Source organism: Phaethon aethereus (genome assembly GCF_964289735.1).
Source record: "Phaethon aethereus genome assembly, chromosome: 20".
NCBI classification, from domain to species: domain Eukaryota; kingdom Metazoa; phylum Chordata; class Aves; order Phaethontiformes; family Phaethontidae; genus Phaethon; species Phaethon aethereus.
This window is the reverse complement of record NC_138596.1, coordinates 7,580,657-7,605,820: the sequence shown is the minus strand read 5'-3', so window position 1 is coordinate 7,605,820 and position 25,164 is coordinate 7,580,657. Positions and strand designations below refer to the sequence as shown.

The 25,164-nt window shown below is 41.9% G+C and overlaps 1 protein-coding gene across 1 annotated transcript in view; it reads left to right on the top strand.

The window, feature by feature from the left end:
• Window positions 1-25,164, top strand: part of RAPGEF1 (Rap guanine nucleotide exchange factor 1) — a gene marked incomplete at its 3' end in the record, with an annotated part of 86,678 nt that overhangs the window by 15,577 nt on the left and 45,937 nt on the right. The window contains exons 2-3 of the mRNA XM_082009039.1: window positions 18,940-19,079; window positions 23,154-23,332. Of these exons, the coding sequence (XP_081865165.1) occupies window positions 18,940-19,079; window positions 23,154-23,332 (319 nt within the window). The remainder of the gene's footprint in view (window positions 1-18,939; window positions 19,080-23,153; window positions 23,333-25,164) is intronic.

Here is a 25,164-nt window from a genome sequence, read left to right as displayed (position 1 = left end):
TAGGATAGTTTACAGAGAGGTATTTAACTTCAGGCTAGTTAATATTTGTAAAGGCTTGTCTGGACATTCCCTAGACTCTTGCTCCAGGGTACAAATTTATTTGATTTATCCTATGTGGAGTTGATGTCGCAGTTTCTGTCACTGTTAGTAGGCATCTCAACTGGTTCCATGGCTTTTAGCATTTCCTAGCATTGCAGCACCAGTGTTGCTTAGACTGGCTTTCCACCAGGGCCTGTGTTAGGCAGAGCACACACTTGACATGCAGTCCTCTCCCTGTCCTGAGTTTCCTAATCAGTAAGTTGGGGCTTTTTTGGTATAGTCTGTCTCGGTTTTTAATCACAGAGCTGACTTTTGTTGACACTGATACATAGACTTCCATAGCTGTCCACCAGAAAGTTTATTTTTTATTAATGGACATTTCAGTTAATTTCTGTAGTTGACATTTTCTGGAAAAAGAAATTATTATTTTGGTCCAAAAACCTCTGAGCCATGCCAGCTGTGAGCAGCAAAGGCGCTGGGCTCTGGTGGGCTCTGGTGGGCTCTTCCTGGGTTCGGGTGGCTGTAGCAGAACTGCTGACCTTTGGCTCACAAAAAAAAAAGAGTAAGCAAGAAGTACCGCGCTCCAAACACGAATCCCTCTGGAAGCTGAGTATGCAGAGATAAACTGCTGAAGGGGAAAACCCCTTCACCCATAGCTGATGCATTGTACAAGTGAACCCAATCTAATAGCTTCCTAGCTCAGCTTCTGAGATACTTCTAACCCAAGTTCAGTTGCTTCCTTTGTTTTACGTTTGAGCTCTGTGTTTGAATAGCTTTTCATTTTGTATTGTTCCTTGTTGTCTTTGATACCAGGATATGATTTCTTCTTTGTCACCTCTCGCTGCCCTTTGTTTCTCTTAGTTTACAATTTTTTTGACACATACACTCATGTTGCTTATAGTACATCCTGTGTAAGAGACTGTGTCACAAGGTTTTGATTCAGCAGGGTTGTCCTGGAGATGTTTAGGGATGTGCCAGCAAATAGTGGTACATATGTCACAGCAAAGGGACACACATACACATCTCCCCTCAGCAGTAGAGCTTCTCTTGCCACTGAATGTGGTTCTCAGGCCATGGCTCATGAGGGTGGTAGCAATGGGAATCGTGGGATGTGCTGGCTTATTTTAAGAACAAGATTCAGCTTCCCTTGATGCAATAATTTCATGAATCAGAAAGGAAAATGTGTAATGCTTAGTGTTTATCTAGAGCTTTACATTTTCAGAGCATTGTGCAAGCATTTATTCTGTACTTTTGACTTTATGATGGGTGGTGATGGAGAGTGCTGTCTGTAGTGAGGTGGGAATGGGAATGAGTACCACTTCTGCCCTTGTTTCAGTTACTAATAAGATTTAACTTGTTAACTTTGGTCAGGTGATGTCTACTTCTCCATAAGCTTCTGTAGTCTTCTCAGTTTATCGCTAGAGCTGTATACTCTGTGAGTGGGTTGTTAGTTCATGGTTTTTTAAGGCATTTGAGATCTCTTTAGGTAGTGAGAGTGGAAGACATAGTGCTATGTAGTGGTGGCATCTCTCCATTTGTGGGAAGATGCAGGTAATATTGTGTGCACAGAGCATGCCACCTAGAGGAATGGAGTGGGCTGGCAAGGCTGTTTGGTATGCTGGCAAAATTTAGGTGGCTGTGCAAATGGCTGTGTTGAGACCTTCTCCAAGCAGTGCCCTTTGTGGCCTTGCCTCTAGTACATTCACCAGGTCAAGTGTGAGAGGTCCATGCACAGCTAGCTTTCCATCAACTCTTCTCAACAAACATTTCTCAACTTTTTACATGCGACTGCTGTTCATGATTTAGCCTCCTGGTTATGTTGATCCTAATCTTTCATGGAGGCTCAAGAAGCTGAAAATAAGTTGCAGATCTCACCTTATATTCTCTGGAAATTAGGGTGAGGAATCTAGCACAAGGTGTGATTTGATGGGCTAATGCTCTCCAAGCTTTGTGCTTTTTTTGGCTTGTATGTTGCAATTTCTTTTGTGGGAGACTAATAAATTTCCCAGGAGATTATCCTAATTTCCAGAGTCTCAAAGTCTGAGTTGTAATTAAGCACTTAATTTGATGAGGGTTTTTAAATGTGTTGTTAGTCTACTGGCAGCTTGGGGAAATGCTTCTGTCTTCAGCGCAGCTTCCCTTGTGTAGGTTCAAGCTCAGAAAGCTGGTATATATTTGGAACTGGCAGAACTGCAGACTGCCAGACAGGCCTCAGAAAATTGCTCCAAATCTATGCTTTCTGGATAGGTTAAAGCCAAATTTGAACGAAGCCTGGCTTTTTTTAAGAAGTTGAAGTTAGAGTGATGGCACTTTTTCATTAACAAATGGGCAGTGAGAAATTTTAATAATACATTTCATTGCTTACAATTTCATTGAGTTCTCCCATTGCCACAAATGACCATAAATCAGTACGTCCAACAGGGAAGCTATTACTTTATTTCTTGATCTTCCAGAGACGCGCGGTCATCCAGAGAGTCAGGGAGTTGTGTTGTCAGATAAGCACATGGCTTGACCAGAGGGTATCGCCTCTTCAGGACAAAAATTTCTTTTTGATCCATATTAGTCTTAATACATGGTGCAATGGGTGACTTGGGACAATGACTTGGGCTCGTAGGATTTAATACACAAATAATAATATCTGAGTAGAGGTTTTTTCTTTCATGCTATTTGAGGTTACGGCTCCTAGCTGTCGCTGATTAAGTTTGCATCTTCTGCTAAAGTTTCTCTCTGCTGTTTAAGTAAAACATCTTTCCCCCCCCACCTCCTGTGCTTCTAATTTTTTGCTTAAGACCTCAGGAACAGTCTTGAAGACTTTATTATGCTGTGCCTTTGAACTGACCCCCATGTGTTTCCATCAAGACATTAGGATGACCTTCCCTTTCCTTCTATTCTCAGTTTAAACTTTCCTGTTATGGGAATACTAAAAAAAAAGATAAAATTGAATTGTAATTAGTCATATGTTAAAACAACCAGCCTAAAGCCAGCAGGAAGAGCATCCTCTCAGTGTCAGTGTACGAGGCCGTGTGTTAGTATGCCATTTCGGTTGGGGCCAGATCTCTTGCGTCTATTGACCACTCATGCATTTAACAGTCCCGTTCTGTGGCTGCCCCCATGTCTCTCTCCTTAACACGTGCCCCTTTTCGCTGATAACTTTCTGGCCTCCAGGCTACTGACAGCTGTTGTCCACTTGCTGCTAATTAAGAAAGCAGCATGAGCGATGGGAATGTGGATTGAAGAGACTGAACCCCCCTCTCTGCAGCAAAGCATTTCAACCTGATTAAAGAGTCTGACCGATCGGCCTCTTTTTTCTCTGTAGATAGCCTGTTTGCTCTCAAAACTCACATGTGAGGCGCTTTCTGCGTCTCCATATTTTTTAGATCCTGCAACAATAAGCCATGTCAGAACAGATTTACCATTGAAATAGTGGGCACGTGTGAAATTTAAGCCACTATAAATCCACTTATTTAACATGCAAAGCATTGTGTACATCTGTGCTCTTATGTAGAAATTCAAATGTCCGTTGTATTTTGTAACTAAAATGACACATACTTTGTTGAAAATTTAGAACTAGCTATAAGAATCAAGATCATCATGAATTAACAGCACTGAGGGGATGGACTGATGATTTCAAAGATTTTCTTCCTTTGTTTAAGGATTTTCCTTGTTTGGTTTCCTTGTTTTGTTTTCCTTGTTTTGCATCAGGTCGCAGTGGGTGACCTTTTGTGTGATACGGTTGCGCTGTGATTTTTATGCTCCAGCAAGAGAATGGGCTTGAACTCTGGAATTGCCTTTCTGGTCTGTGCTTCTGTGGAGGTAAAATGATAGACTGAGCTTAAGATAATACAAGATTGTTGTGTTAATACACAATCAGAGATGTGAATTCAAGTAAGAGTGATGGTAATTTGGTAGAAGAAGCCTTCTCCTGTAGCACTGATGCTCTCTGGAGCTGTTTACCCTGAGGAATATTATGATGCTCTGTATTTCAAATTAGACCTCCAAAATTCAATCTGAATTCTTATCTGCAAAAAGCGGGCTCTGTATAGCCCCTAGCATGCTTTTAAAGCAGTGTTGTTTGTTCTCATATCTGCAATATAATTTCTCTTCTTCCTGTTGTGATTTTTCTCATGCTTGGCTGTTACCGTTTACTGTGGAGATGACTGTTTCTTGATACAGTAATTCCGCACAATCAGAGTGTCTCTTTAAAAGCACTATGTATATATAGGAGTAAAATGTATATTTAAATAAAAAAAAATCATTGCCAGACTTGGCTCCTTAGGCATGTGAAAATCCTTTAACAAACCATGTCTACCACAGTATAATAGAACAGTAGGAACATATCTAGGGAGAGGAGGACGTACTTTTGACTGTATTTACTGGTGTTCACCTTATATGCCCATCATTTTGCTGCATGATCACTTTATGAAAGAAGCCTTGGAGCATTTGACTTTAGCTTTTCAAATAAAGAAATTCTAAAATGGTAGGAAATGTGAAATGTAGTGTGCTTATAACTAACCGAACTAGGCAGACTCTTTGGGATATGGCTCGTTCAGGGTGTCAAAGTGCTATAATTTCCTTGAGTGGCTTTCTGTTTTCCCTTGAAGAGAGCAGATGCTGCCACAGTACAAATAGAAGAGAAATCCTATCACTAGATTGGCCCTGACTCCCCAAGCTGTAATCTGTAAATAAAGTGATTTATGGGTATTATAGATCAAAACAGTGTTTCATTTTTTCCTCCAAGCAAAATATTACTTGCAAATAGATCATCTCATTATTGGACTCTGGTTTGGTTAGTAATTTTATGAAATAAGCCTGGTAGACGTAATGTTAGAAAATTAATGGGACGATTTCTCTACTAGTAAGAATTTATGGAGACTCCAAATCCCCGTCTATCTTGCTGTGGGAGCTAATTAAAAATATGAGGGAGTGGTTTCTTGGTTTGAAATGTTGAAAGTGAGTGTAAGCATTCCTGCTGTTACGCCTGGAGAGCTTGTTAGGGATGGTGAGATTGGTTATGCTGGGTCATTTTCTGTGAATATTGGTCATTTCTTTCACAGTAACCTGATAATTGCTTGGACAGCTTTGCCAAACCGTTTACTATCTGCTGCCTGTTGACTGGCAGTGCATTTCAAGTCGATTATAGGAATATTACGTGGCTTCAGGATCACGGTTAGTCCGTTTTTCCTTTAATGCCAGTCACGGTGACATCAAGAATTGAGCTGCCATCATCCAGGTAGGTCCTCTGCCAATATTGATACGTTTTTGCACCTCTTCTGCATTAGCTTTTCATGTGACTGATGGCAAGTGTCACTTGCTCTGAATCCCCACCTTTTATCTCTTTGTGCCATGAATTTCTGGCTGTGTAAAATGAAAAACCATCACACAGTCATTTCAGAGACACAGGGGTGGCAGTTTTGACATTAAAAGGGCAAAAGAAACATTCTGCAAATTCCTATGTAAAAACTAGGTGCCTGTTTGGTGCTAGGATAGGCTTTGTTTAGACTATTGTCTAAATGTAAGCCTAGAGCTTTGCTGCGAGGTCTACAGTTGCCTTCCACTGGGTTTGTGAATGACAAAGTATTTCAGTGGAGCTGGCAGTTCTTTGTTGGGTTGTTTTGTAAATGCAGACCCAATTCTTAACAGGAGAGCACAAAACAGGAATTTCTGCTTTACAATGGGAAATCTTGGATTTATGTTGTTGGAGGAACAGGTTTAGTTCCTCTGCTTTCCTGGTTCCTTATAGTACCACAGGAGTGTCCTTTAAAGAAATAAAAATTACAAAATAAAACCACTCCTACCAACTGGGAAAAAGGAAATATATGCAAACAATTCTGAAAACAGGCCACTGGATTGTAGGGAGAGTGACTACAAGAAAAATCTGTATGGAGTTTTGTCATCTTCTTCTGTTGAACAAAGCTGGACTTTATCTGAGCAACAGGTTCCCATATATATATAAGAATTATCCTTAAATATTTCAATTTATTGCGCATTTGGCTTCTAATTAGCTAAATCCACTTTGCAAGTGGACAGTCTTATTCCAAAGTAAAACTGTGTAGGGAGTAAATTGGGAATATTGTGCCCAAGTTTCCAACCTTCACATTGATTGAATTAACTTTCCTGGATGGAAAAGCCCTCTCATTTATAAAGTCTGAGCTATAAGGTTTTTGTGGCTTTGAATGTTGGTACATTTTATCATGATAAATTACTGGTGTATTATAGTTTCAAGCAATCTCCCTAAAAGTATAGATTTGTACAGCTGCCAGGAAACCAGCTCAGCTCTTCACCTGCTCTGTTCTCTGCCAACAAATGGCAAACTAACTTGACTGTGCTTGAAGTATTGAAGTATTTTCTCTATATATTTTTAAATTATCTTTTACAAGTTATTTGAATATCCGTTGAAAATGTCTTCTGTGAGGGGCATCTTTCAAAGTTTTTATATGAATGAGTTCAGTTGCATAATTTAACATTGTGACTGCTATATATAGTGTTGTGTTTTTTTATCAAATGGCAGCAATCAAGGCATTAAAGGTGTTTTGTACCTATGGCTTGTGTGTAATGTCAGAACCATCATAGAAATGCTTAATGTTTGAAGTCATATAGACTGTAGGAGCCTTCTGCGGAGGAACTCGGGACTCTTGATACATTGTAATGAAGGAGGTTTTGCCAAGTCAAATGCCTTTTCCAAGATTTGTTTGAGACATCTTCAAGTTTTGCGCTCTTTGTAATAGATACATAGCTGGTTTTCAGGTTAATGAAGAATCGTGGCACATTTAGTGTATTCATACTTTCCTGACTGCTGAGTTGCCAAAAATGAAGCAAGAGCGATATCTTCCATCTGTCATTCTTCTACAGAAATCAGCAGTTTAGAAGTAGATGTAGCTGAGAGTTTATTTGCTGAGCTTCAGAGTAGAGTTCATGAATACACAGAGGAGAAAAAGAGGCAAAATTTGTTTGTTTGGGGAGGGAGGTAAATTGAGTTTGTTGTGTAAATGTGTAAATAGGATAGAAAGGAAAGGGAAGTTTCCTCAAAACACATGCTAAAGTAAATTAAGTCCAAACTCAGATTGGAAATCTCCTTGTGAAGTTGTGTAGGGCGTCGTGGGAGAGTGCTCCTTCTGGGGAGCAGATGTTTGCTGAGGTCCTGCAGTGTTCAACTCCTCTCAGCCCCCTCCCACAACACACATGTATTTCTGCCAAGCAGCACCCCATCTCTTCTTCTTCCTCCCTTTTTTTCTTCCCCCCCCCCCCCCCCATGAGTTTTCAGATAAGAGTAGAGAAAATAGAAAGGTCTGTGGGGCTACCAGTCTGCCCTCTTTTTTGTTGTTGTTGCTATTGCAGAGTCTCAGACACATAATCTCTTAGGCATAAGTATTTTTTAGCTCATGTGATATTAGATAGCAATTACAAAGCTATGGGTTTTAACTAGGCTGCCACAAAGCTTAGTACTAGATGCTTCTTATACTGCAAAATAAAATTAATAAACATGGATCATATATACAAAGTCAATTCTGCGTTTGCAACGTTACAGGTCATTGTTTATTAGTTGAAAGATGGTTTATAGCATTTCTTGTTGCTTTAACTGCAGTGTAATTTTTTCGACTCGTTGGCTGAGCCCAGTTGAAGGCTCAAAATCCAACAGGGATGAAGCTTGTGCAGGGTCGTTGTGCATTACCAGTTGATAATATTAAGCACAGAAGGTCTGGGAGCTATTTACCCTTCTAATGATGGTACCAAAGGTATTTTTTTAAACATGTCTTCATGTCTTTCTGAACCCAACTGCTATGACATACTAAATCCACTGCAGAAATCGCTAGGTTATTGGATGTTTTTCACAGTGAAAGAGCATAAAGTTAATCACACTGAAGCTTTGACAAAGCACCAGGCTTAGCCTGACGGAAGAAGCAAGGCTCTCTGGACATGATGGCACACAGCCTGACCCGACCTGCCGCCTTCCCGGGGCTGCTGGACCCAGTGCCACACGTCCTGAGGCCTCATGGAGCTGGAGTTTCTTCTTACAGACTAGCTGCTGTTTTCCAAACGGACCTCCTAAGCTCCCAAAGCATTGCTCTATGTACCGCAAGCTGAAATTAGTATTGATTCACCTTTCAGGGCTGGATGGCAGGATCGCCACACAATCGCATGTTGCGTTGCAGAGACTTAAATATTTAATTTTGGCAGTTGTGGTTTTGCTACTTTGTCAAAACCAAATTAGATATAAATACTGTACAAAATTATTTCTTATTTATGGAATCGTAAGGTCTCTCTGCCAGAGAATCTGGGCACTGGGTTTTAAAACATGTCTTTTTTTCATGGAGTGGTCTTTGAATGCATTCACATGGCACCCTGTGCCTCCTGGCAGGTATGGCTCTTGAGCAAGATCTCACTTTTGAAACCTGATGCCATGCTCTGCACTGGATGCAAAATGATAAGGGCATGGGCTGTTAGTAAAAACCTCACTCAAGTAGCAGTTAATTCACCAAGATTTATTCAGTGATAAAAGAATTGTTTCAGCAGGATTGTAAAGAGATGCTGAGATAAGGTTCAACTTTGTTTTTGGTAAAATACAGTCTCAGCTTAGTTCCCTTTAGCTATGGCCCCGCTGTTGTGTGTTAGCATTGAAGGTGTTTCTTCTTGAAATGCAGGCCAGCTTCCTGTATCAGTAAACTGGAAGCTCATTAAAAAATAGAAACTGATTCTTAGTAGGGCCCGCTTTTGGTAATTTCCATTAAAGGTAACAGTACTGTTTAAATACAAATAGTCAGGGTGATACAAGAAACAACACTGCATGCCAGCAAAAAATTAAGCGCCAAAGAAATCAGGCTTGGCATCCCCTCGTTAAGTGGGTTTTCAAACTCGTCACTGCATTAGACTATGTAATATTCCAAAATAGCTGCTTTTTCTTCAGCATTAAATTAACGAATAAAATTCTAGTGACTGTTTCTGTGCTACTGAAGCCCCAAGTCTTCAGCAGGCTCAGTTGTGTTGCAGATGACACAGATTCCTTCAGATTCCCTTCACGTTTCTGTTGACAATTGTTCAGATCTTCTAGGGTTTGCTTCTGTGGAAGTTCGTTCATATCTTTTTTAAGATGTATGTTTGTTTTAAAGTCAGGATTTGCTGAGAAGGTTGGGGAGAACTGCAGGTGTTCGTAGCAGTATGCCTTCCCCTTGAAACCTGTCATCTGTGGGAGCGATGTAACCAGACGGTTTTAATTCAGGCATGAAGAGACAGGATAAAATAGAGAGTTGTCACAAATAATTGTTTAATGCTAAAGTAACTTTTAATGTTTATGTGCAGTAGAGTAAAAAATAGATGTCTCGGACTCCATAAGCTACCTGATGTTTCCTGCCATGATGGTCTAGGGATGTGCTAATCCTACAGCTCACAAAGGCAAAGTCTAGTATTTCCTCTCCCTCCTGGGCTGTTCAGTTCAATTAACATCTTGGTTTCCCCTTGCTGGAGGCACTGATGTTTCAAATTGTGCTTATAGAAGACTAAAATTTCCTACTGCCTGTAGGCAGGCAATAAAACTGGCTGTTTTTGGTTGCAGATCCTATCAGGTATAGCATAGGATATGGAATTGAGGATATGGCCTGCAGCTTCTTAACCCTTTATGTGAGCAGCACAACAATAATGTAAAAGCAGCTTCTGACCTGATTACATCAGACACTTCACACCTCTGGTGCCGCTGTATCACTTGGCACACGTGCTTGTCTGTGTATGTGGAGATAGAGAGCTGGCCCTTTGGGGCAGCAAGTCGTACTTCAAAGTTCAGTGATTTGCATAGCCCTCCTGTGATGCCTTGTTTATTGAGTAAGCAGTATTAGGGAATTTTACACTGGTATTGCAGTGCCTCTGTAGGAGATACTGCTGGCCTGCTTCCTGAAATTCATTTTTCTTTCTCTTGCAGAGGTGTGAGCCCCCAGCATGGTGCACTGGAGTTGTGCAGACATGTTTAATCTTACCGAACCCAGTATCTGCTTTTCAGCATCTGAGCCCCGAGGACACAGTGCTAGTTAGAACAGTGAGAAATGAGGCTTCCTTGCGCAGAAGTTAGCTCATCTCTTAACACGCATGGAAAAGAGCTTACGTCACACTCTCACCTGGACTGTTGCCCTTAATCTATGGCACTTGCTGAAGAAGGAAATAAAATTGAGCATGTTTAAGCAAATGCTTTCCATGTTTTGATCTCATTTCTTGTGCTCAGCTCAGAGGAGTGTGGGCGGTGGCTTTTGGGCAGGGTATAAGGTTCCTCCCAAGCCTACTAGAAAAGAGGGGTTAGCTTTGCAGTTCAGCCTGAATGTGCAAAGAGTCTGTAATCAGAGGTCAAAAATAAAGATGTCTATAATTAGTAATGTCCAAAGCAACTGGAAATTGTGTCAGGCAGATCCGAGCCAGCTTCTCTTTTTTTCCATCGCCTAATGAATGAGAGCTGAAGTTACTCTCTGAGGGTGAAAGAGGGCTGGGTTCTTCCCATTCAAAACTGGTGCTGTGGGGTAGATGCAAAGTCAAGACTCTCATTTACAACCTTGTTTTTCAGCTATTGAACCTGTAGGCAGGTTGTGAGCAATTAGGCTTTTCCCTAAAGCATCTAAAATAATGCGTTTCTGCTTGCCGTCCTGCAGAGTGCCAGTGACGACATTCTGTCACCTTGGAGATGGATAAACAGCTTCAGCAACATCGGGTTATAATCTTTCAGGTCTGAGTTTCAAAGCTGACAACCGTATGACTGAAACACAAGTGAAGCAAAATTTTTTCAACATGGCAAGGGTCTAAATGTGCTCAAGTAAAATGAGAGGAAGGGAGAAAGAGTTTAAGCGGAGCTCAGTGGCAGGGCTGTTTGCTTGGCCATGGCAGCAGTGTGAATGAAACGAATTAGCTTTGGCTCACATGCTCCCTACAGCCTGGAGTGACTCAGGTAGTGTGCACGCATACTTGTGCCTGCAGGGCTTTATTTTTAGATGTCTGAATCACTGTCATGACTATATCCTCATAAAGCCGTTAGACGAGTGGGGATGCCCACGGACCCCATATTAAGTCATGTTTGGTGAACAGAGAAATTCAATGGATTCCGTCGCAACCATTGCAATTTCTGTATTCCAAGCTGCTTGCTGAAGTAATGGAGAGGCTATGTCTTGTAGCTGGATTTTTTTTTTTTCTCGTTTAAAATTAAATGTTTAGTTAACAACCTTGGGGGTTTATATGTAGAGCAGGGTAAGCATGCACCACAACAGTCATGTTGATGTTGGAGGCTACTTGACTCTCTTGTTGTTTTAGTGTTGCTGGCACAGGGGGAGTTACGAGTCATGTTACTGGTGGTGTAATCCCATTAGTTCTCTCGGGCTTGCGGGGCTGTGCAAAATCAGTACTTAAATGGGAAATTACCAGAGACTCAGCAGATGCTGCACAAAGGTTTGCTAGTGATTTGGTAAATGGCAACATTTCTGCTTGTGAGTTGATATGGGACCAATTTGCTGGAGCGGCTTTCTTTCACATAAAACAGAGCAAAAGTCCTGTCTGCTGCTTATCAATAAATTACAGTATGTTTTTCAAAAAGAAGTCTCAAAGCCAGGTTTGGTGTGCTGGAGGAAACAACTTGGGTAGCAAAGTTCTACTCCCTTAAATCCCTGCTTCTTCAAATAATTGTACCTTTTTCCTTTTTTTTCTTTTTTTCTTTTCTCCTGTAAATTGGTTGGGGGGCATTGCTGTGGTTTTCAGCAGCTACAGGATTCCTGGTTTGTGTCTGCACGCAAGGAGATTTCTCTCTTCTGAAATACTTCAGGCTAAAAGAGGACTAGGAAGGAACCTCGTCAACTGCTCTGAACTTGCTCCTTGGTCTGGTGCACCTTCTCTTCATCGCAGCCTGAAGATTTGCTTACGAATATGAAGCTGGAAGGAAGAAGAGCTGCAGTGCTAATGCACCGTAAAATTAATGTTGTTGACTGACCCAATCCTTTTTGCTGCAGTCAGGAGACATGGCTGAATTGATAAGTTGCCCTCTGTGCTTCCCAATTCCCTTGCAAACACTGTGAGCTCTTCCCACATGAGGTTGCTGCAGCTGGAGATGCCTCATTCGTGGTTGCTTAGAAAGGAAAAAAAAAAAAAATCAAAATAAAAATGTGCTCTCTGACAAATAAAAATCTTTTGCTTCCTCTGGAGGCCCCAGAGGGCGGCATAAAAAATAATGAAGCCTCTGAGTCAGTGAGCATTGCCTGGCCAGCTGAGAGGGAACTGAGCCTCCCTTTTCCATAGAAGTTTGTGTGCTGTCATTGCACATCATTAATGCTCGCTGGTTTATGCTCATTCACTGTAATGTTGCCAAAAAAGAGGAAGGGCAGTTGGTCTTTCCGTTCCCAAATGCTGGCTGCTTCGAAGGTGACGTGATGTTAAAGGAAAAGTTTCTTTAGCACTCAAGAATGATTGTTTGATTCTCGAGCTGCCCTTCCTCCACCGTTTTCCTGTAAAACCTGGCGGCTCTCCTAGCAAACTGATTCCCTGGAGAGGGACTTGGAGCAGCTTACAAACAGCTCCACCTAAGGTACAAAGGTTAGGGTGGGCAAACTTCCTGATTGACACTGGACCCTCCCTTTTTTTTTTTTTTTTTTTTTTAATCCTTTCCGAATCCCCTACCGGGTCTATTTTTATTTCTGAATAAATTCTCTTTGCTCAGTCTCTGGGGGTAATGGCAAAGTTGAGAAAAATAAACTCACAGAGACGGAAGTAGTAGGTCTGAGGCTTCTGTAGCGGCTGTGATGCAGCAGTGATAAGCTCAGACATTTAAAAGGGATATTTTAATTCTGTTCTGTCACATTCTGTCTTTTCTGTATTGAGGATCGCAGCTCATCCTTTTGAGAACATACAGCATCGCACAAGTGCTGCATATCAGCATTTTTCATTTTTTGACTTCTAACCATCCCCAGGACTTCTGCAGAAAGGGGGCATGAAATGGAGCAGAAGGCTGTTTGCCGCATAATGCGAGAGCTGAGTCATGTTGCAGGTGTGGAAGGGTCGAGAATGTATCTGGGGTTGTCCTTGAAAGTGCTTCCTCTCCATCCTTACAGTCACACACTGGCAGGCTTGAACATTTTGTCGCAAGAAAGACAGAGATGGCCTCCACCACAAAACTATTAAAAATTCCTTTTAAAAGTGCCCCTGTAGTAGCTTTCTCTTGCCCACAGCCCGCTGGTGAGCTTCACGTCATTCCTCCTCCATCGGCTCTGGCAGCTGTTCTGTGGAGGAACTTTGCCGTTGGGAGAGGCTGTTTGAGTATAAGGTTAGAGCAACATTCTGCAAAGCTCAAAGCCTTCAATTTTCTGTCAATCACTATTATTTTAATGTTCCCATTATAGGAGAGCCCAAAAGCTTTAGCCAGGGCAAAGGCCCCACAGATTTCTGTACTTAAAAGTATATAGTAGCTACAGCCCTTGCCTTAAGGGTGGAAGGAACATGGTTGGGAATTCTAGCAATATTCATATATAGTCTTGAAAGACCTGTGCTTTGCAGCATGTTTCATGATTATTGTGGGAAGCTCTCCTGTGCCCATCTGTCTGTCCTGAATCGCCTGTTCTCCTGTGTTTCTGGCAGCAGGATTGGGTCTAGAGGAGCCAGAGCCGTAGCCCCTCGCTGGGTAGCACATCGCAGCACCAAACGGACAGCCTCTGCAAAAAGGTTGTTTTGAGCTGTAGCTCATTATTTTTTCCTTTTGCTTCAGAACTCTTAAAGTCTCTGTCAGCTAGAGTTCAGCTGAAGCCTTGCAACTTGCCTTTTGTCTTCCACAAATGATGGAGCTGAGCCCAAGGGAACAAATGCCATTTTAATGGGCATCGTTGTGTAACTCATTACATAAGTCACCTCTGCCTTCAGAGGACTTGTGGCATAAATGGCAGGAGTGGTTGATTAAAAATGTGCACAATAGCTTCATTATGACATGGGGAGAGATGTCTACTGTTGTTTTTAATCTGATAGCTTTTAAATATGTGCATCCATCAGACACCCAAATGGCCTTTAAAAAGGGAACCATGTGTGGGATAAGATATTTTAGGCTCCACTTCTCTCTAACAAGCCGCAAGGGTCAGTTCAAGCTGGAAAATGAACTGTAATCCTTTTTTAAGGCTTTGTCTCCTCTGAAGCTGCAAGGTTTTGGTGTGTGAACACATACAGAGTGACAAAAGATGGAGGGTTTAGGTTTTCAGGTGAAGGGAAAAAAAGAGGTACTGTATTTTAAAGTTTGGGGGTTTTTTATTAAAAAAAAAAAACCCAAACCTATTTTCAATTTGTTTAGTATGATCCAAGCACTAGACAAGTTGAACAGTTCAATTGCCCGTCCCTGCTGCTGGAGCCTGCCTCGTCATTGAACTGTGCCTTGGTGACAAAAACATGACCAGGAGGTGCAGAAGCAGACAGGGGCTTATTTCCCATCTCCGAAGCCTCCCATGTGCTGGTTACGTGCAGCTGGCGTGGGAGGCGGCTGGTGAGGAGGACCTGGCAGCTGGAAAGCCTGCTGTGACTGAGCTGTGTAAAAAGATGAACTTTCACTTTGACTTTAAAGTAAATTGCTGCTGGGTTAGGTTGGTGGAATTCACCAGTGTGCGAGTGTTTTGACTTAATTTCTGGTGTTCATTTGAACCTGAGTGGAAAGTGACTGCTTGACTATGGCAGTGGTGAACATTGGGCTTTGACTTGCCGGCTTTCTCCTAAGCAGCCTGGTTTCTTCACCCACAAGCACATAAGCTGATTTATCTGCCTTCCCTTGTGCCTCTTAATCCGCTGTCCTTTAAAATCTGCAGTTCTTTCCTCACCAGATTTAGCTTTGTGTCAGCAAACTGGCAGGCAGCACCGCTTTGCCGGGGCTGGGGGAGCTGCCGGGGGATGAGGCGGCTCCTGGCTGGCCATGGCCTCCCTGGCCCGGGGGGCTCAAGGGGAGCCGAAAAAACCCTCCGGTCACACCTGGCAGCAGGGCTTGGAGCAGGCGCGTAACGTGAGCTTTCTCGTGTTGTGTGTGTGGCCGGACCCCAGACGCGTGCCGGCCGGGGGAGATGAGCCCGAGAGCTGAGCAAGGCCATGACTCAACAGCTGGAGCGCGTTCAAGCACAGCGGAGCAGGAGCCTCATTAATAGGGGGATGGAATTAGCAGTGAAATGAGTGACGTATTAAAACTTCTAGTCAGAAATCAAGAAACTCAAATCCATAGTAAAGTAATTTTGAAGCGATTTTTTTTTCCAGCAGCAGAGCATCCGGAGGGATGAAATACGAGGGGATGGAAAGTCAGTGGTTCCTTTGAGACAGAAGCACTTCGATACAACAGTATTTCTTTTTTCCCCTTCCAGCTGAAATCACTCCCATCCAGTTTGTTACCCTGTCTTTTCCCATTCATCTGATAAATATTTGGACACTGCATAGAAGTGCGGGGTACCCTCCTCCTGCGCACCAGAAGGGAGAAAGGGAAGTTCAGAAGGCGGGTGCTGAGACTCCAGTTAAACACTACCAGTTATTCATCAATAAGAGGCGAGGGTAACATGATAGAACAATTTCCAGTGGGCAGACTACCAAGCTCAGGAGCAACCTCAATGCTGCATTAAGGGGTTTGGTTACTGTAGAGAGGCAGGAAGGAGCAAAGGGACAGGAGAAGTGGTTTGAGCACTGCCATGGCTCTGTTTTCTGCTTCTCTTTGTAGGTTATCACATTATGTGATCTGTAAAGGCGTGCTGCGCTGTTTGAACTTTTAAACTGGACAGACATAGGACGTTAGACATTTAAATTAAGATGTAGTGTAAAGAAAGTAACTTTCTCAAAGCAAACCAGTGCTTCCTAAGTTTAGGAAGTCTTGCTCAGCTGTGCTTTTTGCAGGAGAGTTTCATGTTCATCTGTAGAAGCTCAGGTGACTTAACGCCTTTGAGCAAGAATACTTTCCTATTTAAGTGTAACTTCTTTTTCATACCACTTATTCAGATTCATCAAAATGCAAATTCTGTTTATAACTCTTGAACGATGTATCTGCTTGAAAACCATAAAGCCCAGTAAGTGCCAAATAACGTCTGTTGGCACTCAATGAATATAAGTGCACTAGCTCCACCGCTTGATTCACAAGTGGGGGGAGAGGGACGAGGGCCTGCAGCTTGATGGAGACTTTGTAGTCACTGATTCACCCTGGGCTCCGTTTAGACAAGTTGCTTCACCTTTGTGCCTCCTTCCCGTCTGCAGAGTAAGGTTAAGACCTAACTGGACAGATACGTTTGTAATGTGCTTGGAACAAGAAAAGCACTATTTTAAGTGCAAAATGTAATTTGAGTGTAAGAGAATACTGGTTTGTGACTCATTTGTTTAACTGCAAATGCATCAGAAACTTATGAGATGAGATCTGGAAAATGCTTCTTGTAGATGGAGAGACATGGTAGTAAAAAGCTGCATTAATTTGTGATCTTCAAAGCAGGACTTAGCAGGGCTGTACAAACAATAACATTTATTATTTTTGCAAATGTCAGCTGGTTTACTTCAGTAGTGTTATTTTAAGAAGTTCCCGTTCTGCTCCAGCCATTTGCTCCTGTCCTCTCTCTGTAGGTCGGTGTCCCCTCAGAGCGTGGCATGCAAATGATTCAATGTTTGATGTGACAGAAGGGTAAAGAGAGCGAAGGGAAATGGTTAGGCTGATGGTGAAGGGAACCTGCTGTCAGCAGAAGAGAAACTTTCTCCACTGACAAGACATCTCCTTTTGGAGGCTCCAGGCCATACGCACCACATTGGTTCAGCCGCTCCTGTGGCTGCCCCATAAAGGTGGGCAGAGATGTCTGCTGAGAAGCAGAAATTCTAGTCTTCTGAAATCTTTCTCCCTTCCAAATTTCTTGTCCCTACAAGGCAAAATTTATAGCCATAAGCAACCGAGGGTTTTGGAGGTATTGAACATTTTCTTACTCAGACAAGGAGTTTGGATCTCACTGCAGCCCATGGAGGAGCCAGACGCCATTTGTTGCTGCTACCATTATTTCCCTGTAGATTAATTATTGTAATTGTTTGCCAGTTCTTCAAAAATAAATTCAGAGCCATGACTTCTCTCGACAAGCATGCATACGCGTGCATGTTTAGAAATTCTCAGATGGTATACGAAATAAATACGAATTATTTTTTGAGAGGGAGTGCAAAAGCATTATTGCAGCAGCCAGGAACTGTTTTCAGTGGTGACCTTCAGCACCCTGTGGAGCCGCAGAGGTTTTAAAGGTTTGGAGATCCCCTTGTGGATGTAAAGCAATGACGTAAATTGTTGCTAAGTTAGGGTGCCAGCTGGTGTAAGTGATTCTTCAGAGGCCAACTGATATGTCTGGATTCATCTGCAGTGACCAAGGGTTTTAGTGCCTCCCTCCTCAGTGCATTAAACAGGGCTTTATGATACGAAGAAAACTTTGAAAAACATTTACTCCTGTAAATGGAGACCAGGTCTGCAGCCAGACTAGATTAGAATCGGTGCTGATGCAGCTTCCATTAATAGGATGCCTGCAAAATTTTGATCTAGGGGACATAACTAACCAGAGTTTTGGCTCTGGTGAAGGTGTTAATAGCAGGGTCTTAACATGCTACCAGGAAACCAAGTATAAAGGGAGACAGCCCTTATGGGGAGGGCAAGCACAGGTTCCTTCCCCTGAGTTGTGGTTAGGTAATTTCTGAGTATGAGGAGCGGCGTTTGCGCTGCAGTGTGGTATTTAGCTTCTGGGTGCTAGGTTTGACTCAGCAGCCTTTTCTGTTCGCAGTCTGCACGCTAACAAGGTGGTGCAGTGCTGCATGCATCAGACTGTGTCGTTTTGACTCATTATAGCTGGTGCAGTCAATTCCCAAATAATCTAAAAGAAAAATGAAACCTACAGCAAGACTGCTTACTTTTCTTGATAGTGTAGTGACAGACAAGTTTGATATCTTCTGCTGAATTATCTGGGCCACTAGAGAGCAATTCAGACCTTCATTTATTACAGTGCTCTTTGCTCAAAATACATTCTAACTTGCTCTCTACAAGGCAGCTTAGTTTTATTTAGCTTCATGGATAAACAGATGAAAATGTATTTCAACAGTAAGTCTGCATATGGCATGATTGCAAACCTTTGAGACTTCTGCTTTTAGGTATTCAAAAAGTAATAAAAATATGATTTTTAAAAGGGTTGGTCAGTTCAGTAGTGAAACTTCTTCAATGATGCCCTGGTATTGAAGCAGTTCCTCTGTTCTCTGGTTTATCTGGTACATTTGAAGTGAAAACCATTGGGAATGACAAGGGCTGGTATTTTTGTTCAGATTATCCATGGAGCCACATGCAAAGGAGATGCTACCAAGTGGGTAGAGATCAGCAGCCTGGGAAGGGCTTTATGTCGGACTGTGTTTTACTTTCCTGAAGCAGCCACCATGCTGGTGGCTACCATAGGTAGAGAGCAGAGCTACCATGGGCAGAGAACCCTGCCTGCGCACCCATGGTGGGCACTGACTCCCAGCCAAGACAGGGGCAGGAGCTCTGCTCTGCCAGAGGTCTGCGAACAAGTCACTTTATCCCCTTGACTAAGTTGCTCATCGGCAAAAGAGGGACGATGATTACCTCCTTTGTAAAGTACTTTGGGATCTGCTGGAGATAAGTGCTTTTGAGAGGTATTTTTCCTTTTCTCTCCAAGGCACAGAGCGGTAGCAATCCCGCTGTTCCTGCCTTTGTACTGCAGCGTCGCTGCCTCCGAGGGGAAGCAGGAAATGATGGTGATATTGCGGTTGGAAACATAATAGAGAGCCACAATTTTTTTTTTTTAAATCCTGTTCCACTCAATAAATTTACATGGCTGCAATGTTTTTCGTAGGCTGGTCTTCCAGATAATGCTGTGACACAACTTCCCTGGTTTCGACAAATTTACCCTAATCCAGTAACACATTTCTGTATCTTTCTAGATTCTGAGCGTTCCCATCTCTCCTCGTTCACTATGAAGTTGAAGGGCAAGTTTCATTCACCAAAAATAAAGAGAACTCCTTCAAAGAAAGGAAAGCAAGCTGACCTGACAGTGAAAACACCAGAGAAGTCAGCGAACAAAGTAAGCAGACAAAGGACATGTTATGTTAGTCTTGCTGGTTTCTTGCTTGCTGGTGCTGTTTATCAAAATCCACAGTGCTGCTTTAGATGCGTGACTTAGTCCTTCGCAGAATTCTGCAGATTTTTCAGGGATCCTCAGGGTTACTGTATGGTTAGTTATAAACTCTGCTGTGTAGTATAAAATAGGAGCAACCAAGGCATGTACTTCCTTTTGGAGAGCCTGATGAGACCTCCTTCCATAAGCGTTTAAATATCTCATTGTGGAATGTAGTTTATGGCTTGACACATCCTCTCCACTTGCACACCCTATGGTTTTGCTTACAGCTTCCAAATAACTGCCTGGTTTTGGGGTGTGATCCTTTTAAAAAAAACACCCCAAAACCCAGGCCAGCAAATCCTTGAAGATGGTCCAAAGATGTGCTCAATCTCTGACGACATCAGCAGGGAGAGTCAAACAGATGCGTGCAAGCATTCCACACACCGTTCCTCAGACCCAACATACTTCAGGTCTTCTAAGAGCTGAAGTCACCACTCTTTCCCAGCACAAACCTATCAAAGTGTCACCACCTCTGCTGTTGTGACCTGATTATGTAGACTGGAGACTATCTAGATAACAATGCTGTTACAGTCAGTTTTCAAGTATAAATCTAAGCCAAGAGTTAGGAGCAATCGAGGTTATTTATGATAATTCAAAATCTTTCCCAGTTGTTGTTGGAAATCTCATCCAATGTGCAGTGCCAGATATGCAAACTTTTTTTAGATTATCTCTGCTGAGGATTGTTGTAGTGTTATTGAGAGCAGTCAGCAAGATACAGTTATCTCGTGCAGCGTGATGTGCTTAACACCCAGAGAAGTCAATGCAGGACTTCCTAGCACTACTCTGCACCATCAGGTGGAAGATGATGAGGCTTTTATATCCCAGGCTGTAGTTGTTTGGGTTTTTTTTTTCCCCCAGGAGGCTATGGATATACTTTCTAGGGAGTCAAGCACCTTGTATTGCTGGCTCCTACCAAAAAAAACCCACAAAAACCCCTGGGAGTACTTCTTGAAGGCTTTTAATTCCAACAATGCTTCAGGATCATATATTGAGATAATTTAGAGGCCTGTCTTTCAATTGATATGTGACCACATACTAAATAAATTAGAAAACGAAGACCCCTTTTCAAAAGGCTATTCTATAGCAAATACGTATTAGCACGTTCATAATAGGTGAAGTTTTTGCTTTGCTTTCTTTCCTCTAAAACACACTGCAAGAGGATTTACTGATAAGGCATGCTGAACCTGTAAAACCTTTTTTTATGTACAGATTGGGGTTTTTTTACTGAAAACCAAAACAATTGCAATAATTTTTATTATCACACATGATTATTTAAACTTTATACATTTTTATACTGTGAAATATTGTTATTTCTGGCTCATTCTTGTCTATTTTAATAGCTACTGTCCAAATAATCAATTAGTTGGATGTAGTCAGCTCATTAGCTTTGTGTGGATGGAGTGGGGAAGAGGATATGCCTGGATTGGCACCATGTTCTCTCACTGGAATATAGACATCAGTTGACAAACAGATTTTCCATCAGAAGACACACTTGATACACAAAATATCATCTTTTCCTCCCTCTTAAGTACTTAAGATGCTATTTTTATACTCTTGAAGTAGATAATCACTGTAGAGCAGAAATAGCAATACCAAAAATTAATATAAAATCACTATGTGTAACTTGAAGGATATGCTCAACCCATGCAGGCATCGTCTCTTATAAATGAGATGCAGACACTGGAATATATTCCTATCCATCCATCCACCCCACCGGGTTATTACTGCCTTCTCTAGAATTATTGCTCCTGTTCCCAGGCCTCAGTGAGTAAAGCACTGAACACCAGAAACTTCACCCTCATGGCAACAACTGACATTTATATATCTGAGCTCCGTAGCAGAACCTGCAATCCTGTGTAGGATGTGTAGGCTTTATTTTTGTGTGTTTGTGTGCGCATGTATACACACATAGATATGATGCCTTTGGACCTCAGAAAGGGATTCATAAGAAGTGCTCATATGGGATTGTCGCCCAAAGAGCTAGCAGGGGAGTTGCAAAAAAGGGCTGCATCCCAAATAGCGTCCGGTGGCTGGATTTGCATGCCTTGATGTGTTCAGCAGAAGGATTTGTGTTTCCACTTGTCATTCTCAGCCCTGAACTCTCAGAGTCAAGCCCATCCCTCCTTTGTGCCAGGAGAAGTGTTTAAGCTATTAAGGCGCAAGTCTTTCTACAGGAAACAGTTGTTGAATGAAACATAAGCAGTCATCAGAGCAGGAACTGCAATCCACATTTTTTCACTTCTGTGTGAGAGCTCTGACCACTGGGCCATAGTCCTACTCGCTCAGGGAATGTATATAGGGTTCTCTCATACTCGCTCAGGGAATATATATAGGGTTCTCTCATCCCTGAAATGTGTGTTCATATGAAGTGCAAAACCTTCATGGGAGGGACTGAGCCTCTCCATATCCTGGAATAAACTGTGCAGTGGTGAGGGCATATGCCTAAAAAATGGGGAATGTCATTTTTCACATCAGCGAGTTGCCAGGATACTCCTCAGCAAGGGAGTTCAAGGTGGCTGTGAGCTGTGGAGCAGAACTTGAGGTGCCTGGCAAGCAATACTGTCAGAATTGGAAGCAGCAACAGAGTTTGGGCACTTCCCAGATGAGATGGAAAATGACAGGGTGGTTTGCAGATCTTGGATTGGGACTTAGACTTCTAAAGTTGGAGCTGGACGGGACTTGGGACTCTAATCCTTTTATGCAACTAGCCCCAAATTACTAACCAGTGCTGCCTATAAATTGTTCTTCCTAAAACCTTTTGGGCTGCTGGCCTGATTTTGCAGAAAAGCAGCAGTTTAACAGCTGACAAGAGTGTGGGGAGCACACAATGCCCATAGGTCATTAATTCTTGAAGCCGAATTTACTGAGGAGATAATGGATGAAACCCGACTCTGCTAATCTCTCTGCTCCTTTTCTAGCAGTGTTCAGTAGTTAATTTAAATCTCACTTAGGAAATACTTGTGGCATTAGAAGTCCTCCAGGCATACTCTGGTAAACTTTTTAAACAAATCCCTGTCCAGAATGCCATTAAGATATCATGTATCACTTCTGAATTTCCTCTTCTAGTGTTGGTGGTGGCACAAAAGTATGTGACCACAACTCAGCTTTATTCCAATGAATTGTTCCCTTCTGCAACATTCATTCACTGATGCCAAAACTTAGCTTTCACAATCTGTCCCCATGGACAGTGTGTGAGTTCCCTTGTTCCAGCAGCATCACAAAATGACTTAGGTTGGAGACTGATCGGATAGGAGTTTTTTATTTGTGAACAGAAAGACAAGACTGTAGCTCACTTTCATACAAGTAGGCATATTGGAGTCAGCAGAATCACTTAGAACAATAAAGGTGAACACCACATATTTTGTTGAAATTATCAGGGATGGGTACAAAAATGGAGGCATCTGTTTGGATTGTTCTAGAGTTCGGAAGTTTTTCTGATTGTGGGAGGGTTTTTTCCTCTTTTCTTTTTCTCTTTCCCTTTGGCTGATCCACTGCATTTACTGATTGAAAAGACCTTTTGATAATGAGATGTGCTTAAGGTGAAAGGATTTGGATCACATCAGAGGAGCAACTCTATTAAAACCAGTAGTTGATGCTTCCTTTCTTGCATTATCTTTACTATCTGCATTTAGTAGATTTTTTTTCTTTCACTCTCCCAGTTTGGCCTGTGGGTTTCAAAGCAGTGCCCTTCACATTGGTAGTAGTGTTAATCTTGGCCTAAACCTCATGAAGATAAGTCTTCAGTTTGGAATGCACATGATTCAGAAAGTTAAAGTGTGGGTGCAATTTTGCACTGACCATTCTTTTGAAAGAGTAGTAATTGAGTTTAAAAGTGTTTGTGGTAGAAGGGGTTTTCTCCAGTTCTCTGAAGTAGAATGTACTGCATTCAGTGTTGCCATCCTTTAGGTAAGGTAAGGTAACCCTGCCCTTAAAAATCCTGAGGTTTTAACATATCTCTCCTTTTTTCCTCCTCTTTAGAATGTATCGTGGCTAGAGGAAAAGGAGAAGGAGGTTGTCAGTGCATTGCGCTACTTTAAGACTATTGTGGACAAAATGGCAATTGATAAGAAAGTATTAGAGATGCTGCCAGGCTCAGCAAGTAAAGTGCTGGAAGCCATCCTGCCCTTGGTGCAAACTGATCCACGCATCCAGCAAAGGTAAGTTTCCTTGGGTTTTGGGACTGTGACAGACCAGTAGGCACCCAACTTCTTTCCTTCTTGTGTCTGAAGAATTATATCGCGCAGGAGACACAAAATGCTGCAGTGGCTAATGAAGTGATTGCTATTTTTACTAATTACGTGATAGTTTTCAAACATAACTTAAAAGCAGATTTCCTGCTGCAAAGAAGTCCGTGCTGTGGAAAGATAAAGCAAATCAGAATGGTTTCAGAGAGGAGGAAGGGCTGGTTCTTAGCATAAACTTGGAAATTCATCATTTACTAGCGGGAGATTCTCCTCAGATGCTATACTGTTTCTGCAGTCCATGATGATACCCTAAAAGCTAGCAAATCCAATAGCTTTTACCTGAAAAAGAGTTCATCTTCAGCGTAATCCCTTTTTGTGTTCAGTTTATCCACCCTGATACTAGAGAAGTCTGAGCCTGCACTCTTAACTGCTTTTTTTATTTTACTGGATCAGATACAGAATAGAAGCAAGCAGATACACTTCAGTAGATTAACCAGTCCAAGTTCATTCCTGTGCACTCTCAACAGATTATTTGTTTTATGTTTTAACAGATTATGTGTATTATGTTTTAACCAGTTAGACAGTGGGTTTGAAGCCAGAAAAGAAGTAGAAATGTGCCAAAGCCAAGCTCGGCATGGATTATAAGAATTTGTGGAGTTGTCAAGCCATAGAGATATAGCTACTGTTCATCCCATAGATGCTGGAGCAAGTGATTTACACAAAACAAGCAAACATTGATGAATAATACAGAAACGGCAAAATTAGCACAGACAGAGAAAAGCACAAAACTAGGCAGAGAAATGCAGGTGTTTGGTTCCTGAAATCCCGACGATTTTTGTGCTGTTCCTATTTGTTTTCCCATGAAGTATCTCCAAATTTTTGTTTCAAGATGTTTACTTAAATTCTGGTGCGAGAAAGGTTTATAGTATGGTTGAGACAGCAGTAGGGTGCCAAATATTTTGCAAACAGGGATGCTTAGCTGTGTTTGGCCCTAATGCAGAGGTCAGGATTGTATCTGACAGTACAAAATGAAGGAGGCAATGGGTGAGTATCAGAGCTGTGGCTGAGACAAGAGGGATCCAATTTAGGTTAGATCTATAGAACTACAAAGACCAATAGCTGTTAGAATGGGAACATTCATCAGGCTTCTGGATACAGACATGAAAGTTTCTTCAGTTGCTATCAGGTTTCCCACAGCCATTAAATTCCTGACAAGCACCTGCTTTCACTTAATAAAAGAAAGAACAAACTTTCCTTTTACATCAGGAGAACATGTAAAATGTCAGAATATATTTTTAGGATACAACATGTCATCTTTATAGTCACTTGCTTTGATTTGTGTATCCACTGGGTGTTCGCTGCATTATCTTAACTTCCAAGAATATATTTTGAAATAAATATCAGCTAAGTAGTCTTCGGCAGCAGATATTTCTGTTGTTCAAATTCCTTATAGCCTCTCTCTTAGTAGTGAACTAATGCAGCCTTGACAGTTGGATATCCATATTTACTCATATAAGCAGAATTTTCATAGTCAGTAGTCAACGGAGTCCTCTACGTAGTGATAAGTCTCTTTTTATGGAAACAGTATGTGTTACAGCACAGATCCCATATGTTTGTTTTGCCTTGTTTAGCCTCACAGGAAAAAAAGGTAATCTGGCATTCTCAAAAAGCCATGTCCTTTTGTGCTGACCTATGTACTTTATTTCTTTTGAGTAGTGTCAGGACACAAAGTGGTGATTTTTGATAGCAAATCCCCCTCAAGAAAAGTGAGCAAGACTTGTCTCAGTGTGGAAGAAAGTCCTACA